Source organism: Papilio xuthus, unplaced genomic scaffold (genome assembly GCF_000836235.2).
Source record: "Papilio xuthus unplaced genomic scaffold, Pxut_1.1 DF829758.1, whole genome shotgun sequence".
In the NCBI taxonomy this organism is placed as follows: Eukaryota; Metazoa; Arthropoda; class Insecta; order Lepidoptera; family Papilionidae; genus Papilio; species Papilio xuthus.
In genome coordinates this window covers 3,174,836-3,180,592 of record NW_013528891.1, presented here as the reverse complement: position 1 = coordinate 3,180,592, position 5,757 = coordinate 3,174,836, and the positions used below count along the sequence as shown (strand labels likewise).

The 5,757-nt window shown below is 33.4% G+C and overlaps 1 protein-coding gene across 1 annotated transcript; it reads right to left on the bottom strand.

Annotated features, from left to right (window-relative positions):
• Positions 1-15: 15 nt before the first annotated feature.
• On the bottom strand, positions 16-5,751 carry Gclm (Glutamate-cysteine ligase modifier subunit). The gene is made up of 5 exons (XM_013316227.1): positions 5,378-5,751; positions 3,766-4,054; positions 1,276-1,422; positions 756-872; positions 16-208 (listed from the first exon to the last, which is right to left on the bottom strand). Exons 1-5 carry the CDS (start codon positions 5,471-5,473, stop codon positions 18-20), a joined length of 840 nt encoding a protein of 279 aa, XP_013171681.1. The 5' UTR covers positions 5,474-5,751; the 3' UTR covers positions 16-17.
• Between the last annotated feature and the right edge of the window lie 6 nt (positions 5,752-5,757).

The window sequence follows — 5,757 nt, the reverse complement described above, 5'->3', positions numbered from 1 at the left end:
GCTAGCATCAAATAACACTAACCCGGTGGATCAGCATGGGTGAGTAGCTGTACATCATTAGCACGGCAGAATGCGTGCAGGGAAGGTGGCACGACACAACAAGAGGCTAGATTTATCTGCGCAATGGCAGGCTTGACGCGCGCCCACGCGTGCAGCTTGCGAAGGCACCCGCCGCCTACATCCGCCACGCCCAGCTGGTGTACACGACCTATGTACATAGATTTAGACAATATTAGTTACAATCCTTTGGCGTGAACGACGTGTTTTCGTTACAAAGTCAAGGTGTCAACCAGTTTACGCTATTAATTTATTTAGACATTTCTGTTTTTGTAACAAACTAGCTGTCGCTCGTGACTCCTTCCACGCGGAATTAACAAAACCTTAGTATCCCATGTGTTCTTCCAGACTATGTTCTACATCTGGCAAATTTCATCTAGATCCATGCAGAATTTCTGGAGATATCTTAAATCATCCATCCATCCATCCATCTAAACATTCGCATTTATATAAGTAAGATGATACTACGTTTGCTTTCGAGACCTATAATTTATATTTTACTAAATATTAATATTATAAATGCGAATAGATGGATGTTACTTTAAAGATATCTCCAAAATGTCTGAATGAATCTCGATGAACTTTGGCATATATATAGAACATAGTCTGCAAGCACACATAGACTACTAATAAAGATTTTTTTGTTTCACGCGGACAGAGTCGCCGACTACAGCTAGTTATATTTAAAAACATTTCACCTTCTTTAACATAATCCTCTAGCACCGCCCACAGTACTTTAATCCCAGGCAGTATAGCTTCGCATTTCCTCGCATCCGCTTCGCTGTCTGCTTCCATCTCAGTACTGGATAAACGACCTGGGAATGCAGATATTTTTTTAAACTTAATTATGAAATCTTGAGGTAATTTTAGGGGGTACATGGGGGGGAGGGGGGTGGACACCGGGCAATAAGGAAATGACCTTGAGTCTTCTAATGTTACAAAATCAATTTGGAGTTTGCTTTGGTTTCATGAAATATATAAAACTTAAAATTTCGTTCTTTCATGCATGCATGTAACTGCGCCTTATTATCTAACTTTCTTACGAACATTATGTCAAGGGATATATAAGTTTTCAGAGAAACTTACATTATATGTTTTACCCTACTATCATAGATTTTGCACAAAAGATGGCTTTTTAATATCTACTAATATTTTTTGGGTAATTAATTTTACTAATTCCTAACAATATTTTATAATTACTGTCCACAAAAACCTTACCAACATTACTGCCTAGTGATATAGGTGAAGCCTTAGTGAATGTGTTCTTCAGATTAGAGTCATCCAATGTCTCTTCCTTGTACAGCACATCAGGGTTATACGCTAGGATCACATTTTCTATGAATTCTGTACGTAACGCTGTAAATACTGAAATAGAAAATATTTCAATTATAAACGTTTGCATAATATTACAAAAAGCATTGTAAGGGGAAAATGTGCTACAAATAAAATATAAAAAGCGCCTGCAATTTATAAATAGCAATTTTACTATCATACGTTTTCATCTATTTAAATTAAATAATAAAAGGCACTACAAATTTTATACATATCGCCAATTGCTATATTTCTTTAAATCATTTTAAACAAATTGTGTGATACTGGTTAGTGATATTGTATAATAATAGTAAATTATGTTATATCAGAGTATTATTAGACATTTTATTTATATTATCATATCAAAAAATCTGCACATTTATTAAATCTCTATGATTCGCCATAATTATTTGATATGAAATCACTAGCACAGGCTTTAGTTATGAACACGGAAGCGAGCTCAACTAGTTGATAAGATAATTAGATAATACTAGCTGTCGCCGGCGACTCCGTCCGCGCAGGATTAAAAATACATGTTGGCCGATTCTCAGACCTACTCAATATGCTCACAAAATTTCATGAGAATCGGTCAAGCCGTTTCGGAGGAGTATGGGAACGAAAACTGTGACACGAGAATTTTATACATAAGATATAACAGACTAGGTATTAACCCCCAACTGCGTCCGCTCGGAAAAATAACTCAATCAGTAGCCTATGTGTTTTATGACATCAAAACTTTCTAAGAAACATCCATCACCTAACCATTCGCATTTATTATATTAGTAAGATTAATTAGCATGCAACTGGCTTTAGCGATGGCCGACAAAAATTAAGACTCGTACTATATACTAACCTCTAAACATCTTTTTGTATAAGTCTAGGCTAAGGCTAAGCGACTAAAATCGCTAGGTTTCGAAAATTTACATCACCCTGTGTACTCGTTATGCATGATAGGTAAGTTAAGCATTCAATAAATAAACAAAGAAAACGTTGTTTTAACACGTAGTAGTACAAGGTTGCATAAAATCATCTGAACTACAAAGAATCTATACATAAGCTACTACTATAGCATTACTAATCGATATCACGGTCGTTAACATATCATACGGTAGTCAGAGACAAAACACTAATGATTACAGCTCAATTTTAGATCCACGAAGAGACGCCTCCTATTTGACATACGCCGCTAGAGGCTTAATGGAATAGGGTTTTAAGGGCAGACACTATTCCAGATTAACAGACACTTACTAATATTATAAATGCGAATATTTAGATGGACTGATGTTTCTCCAGAAGGAAGGTAGGAAGGTATCTCGAGAACGGCTGAACGGATTTTGATAAAATTTGGCATACATATAGAACTAGAAAAAATACATAGGCTACTTATTATTAATTACGCGGGGATAGAGTCACGGGCGATAGCTAGTGGCAATATAAATAAACCTTTTTTTTTCTACAGTTCACCGAAGCAAAGGTTTTCCGATCTAAATATAACTGGGTGGATATGTCGCAAACATGAACTGTATGTATTTCGTAATATTTAATAGGTAAGCTAGTATTTGTTGTACATGAGACAGCGTTTTTCGCGCGTGACTAACAGAATATGACGTCACTGCTTATTCGATGTTATACATATGTTTGAGAATCAATATAGAAAATAGTCAAACGATGATAGTTTGTGGGTTTATCTCATAACTAATGGTCGCCTATTGATCGAAATTCGATTTTAATTCATAATTATATTGTTTATTTTTGATTATAAATAGCTTTATGCAATTATCTACTACATTTACTTTAACTATGTCAAATTTTACTAGCATCCGTTCGCGTTTTTTAAAAAGGGGTACAAAATGTTCGCTGGTCGTATGAAATATAGGTCAAGACTCAAGGTTTTTATAAAATAACCAGAAATATAAATAGAAATAGGAACATGGAATTTGACGTTTCACATTTCACTTAAGGGCGCAGTTTAACTGTAGTTATCGCCGAATGCGTGTTGCGAGAGATTCCTCGTTCATGCATGCCATAACGCTTTTATTAGCCGTTAACGCCCTTGACTTTAATTAGTCATATGATCAATAAAATGGGGGAAATCCATTTTTATACTCTATTCCCAGACGTAAAACTACAAAGCGTTCATTTGTTCTAAATCAGTGGTTCCCAAACTTGTTTTGTCTACTGCCTACTTTGAGAGTAAATATTTTTTTAGCGCCCTCATAATAATATACATATATAGGTCACAATAATTAAATTAATTAATTATTGTGACCTATATATGTATATTAACGGAGAATTCTAAACGAAACTTTTACTATAACCCGCAACTTGAGACCTGAAGCGCCCACAAAGGGGCGTTGTCGCCCACTTTGGGAAAGATCGTTCTAAATGAATGTGTACCTTTTTCCAAGCACTCCGTCAACGCGGACGTACTATCTTCGTTGATAAAAATCTTAACACCAATTTTCAGATTCTTTCGTTCCTCCTCCGCCATTTTGTTTTGTACATCATCGTGTGGCCTCGTTATGTTGAGGACCGCTTCCGTTGGCGCCGTCGATGTCGACACCACCATATAATCTGAGTGAATCTGCGATGTTCTTGGATTAGAATCATCGTTTATACCATTCTGAATTGGTATTTCATTCTGATTACCCCATTCTGATAATGTCAGCTTTATACTTTCCGATAGCTGTAAAAAGATAATAGTTATTTGATAAAAGCAATCAACTACATACTATAAACATTTAAAAGGGTAGGTAGTAATAAAAATATGACGAATGAAGGATTCGTCCATTTACCGTATGACGGACAGTGGCGCCACTGGTCATTTATACATCTGAAGGCGAGCCGAACAGACGTCAGTTATAGGTACCCACTAATTACATGTATTTTGTTTGTGTTTTCTTTAATTTTACTTTTATTTTTATTTTAACTTGTTTCAAACTAATTAAATCCATTCTATACCCTTGCTTCAAGTAAGCCAAGGCAAACAAAAAATTGACTGAAGATTACTTTTATAAAAAATGTAGTAAAACAACATTAAATACCATTAATCAATGACAAATTGACAATAATTATTAAAAAAAACGTTATCTGTAATTATTTTCTTTTACTTTATTTCTATTTCCAATGCTTTTTTCCAAAGTCTAATACAAATAGGTCCAATCAAAAGATTAATCTGGGCAAAAATACAACCTTGCAGACAGACAGACATACAAAAATTATATTAAATTTTAATCAGTTTTTCATTATCATCAACGCAATGAGTACTAAGCATGAATTTTTTCCCGGTATAGTACATAAATACTATCCAATTTTAATAATAGTATAAGGAAGACAAATGTATGCATTGTTAGATTTTCCTGTTTAACGTAAATGTTCATTGAAATTTACACAGTATTGTCTGTAACCGTGTAAACATCCTAGTTGACTGATCTGTTGTTTTGACTGAAAGTCTACCGTGTTGTATCATTTCATAACATTATGACTATACTAAATGTCATAAAATGAGTATAAGAAATAAGAAATTTGTCTTTAAGAATCACAGAGACAATTTCTGTTTTAATATTTACTAATATTAATATTATAATTTAATTAGGTTTTATGGTAAGTGCAATATTTTTAATCTAACTTAACTATTTATCACAATAATAGGCTATTAAAATCTCATAAATTGCATAAAATAATTTAAATAAAATTATTGTAGGCTTGAGTTAGTAAGCTTAAGGTAAGTAAAAGAAAACAAAAATAATCGAAAAAAAGAACAGAATCTTTTGTGAATGATACAATTAATTTGAAATAATCATTCTTATAATTAATATTTAGTAAAATTGAGGATAATTGTACTATATAATATACTATATAATAAATATTAAATTAGAATATTTTGCACAGATCATTCAATAATAAAATCAAATAACATAAACCTAGTTTATAATGAAATTGTATAAATAACTTTAAAAGGAAAAAATCAAGGTTACATGACTATGGTTATTCAGATAAAGTTACTAACCTCTTCAGTAACATTTTGCCCAGCTTTTTTCTTAATATCGATCAAGTTGAGAACATTTCCAGTATTAATCGTCACTTTGGAAGCACTCTTTAACATCGTGACCGACGAGATTTTTACTTTTTTTTCTATTAAAGTAACCAAGGTCTAAGGCGAATCGCACCAAGGTTGCCGGTTTATGTAAAAAAAAAACTATAGAGCAATACTTAAAAGACAAGTTAATTTAAACCGAGAGGACCGTACGCCAAAGGCGACACTGATAAACTGAATTCTCGCGGCCTTGCATTGCACGAAAGAACTATACTTTATATCATATCAGCTGTTTATTAGAAATGACGTATTTGCAGGTACTATGACGAAAAATTATTGTTTGGTTGTGTGGG

What these genes read in the sequence shown, in the direction of transcription:
- Gclm (XM_013316227.1), bottom strand. Translation starts at nt 5,473, where the DNA reads ATGTTAAAGAGTGCTTCCAAAGTGACGATTAATACTGGAAATGTTCTC. An exon ending in ATCACTAGGCAGTAATGTTG is followed by an intron (nt 873 to 1,275) that starts GTAAGGTTTTTG and finishes CTGCATTCCCAG; the next exon opens with GTCGTTTATCCAGTACTGAG. An exon ending in AGAGGATTATGTTAAAGAAG is followed by an intron (nt 209 to 755) that starts GTGAAATGTTTT and finishes CTATGTACATAG; the next exon opens with GTCGTGTACACCAGCTGGGC.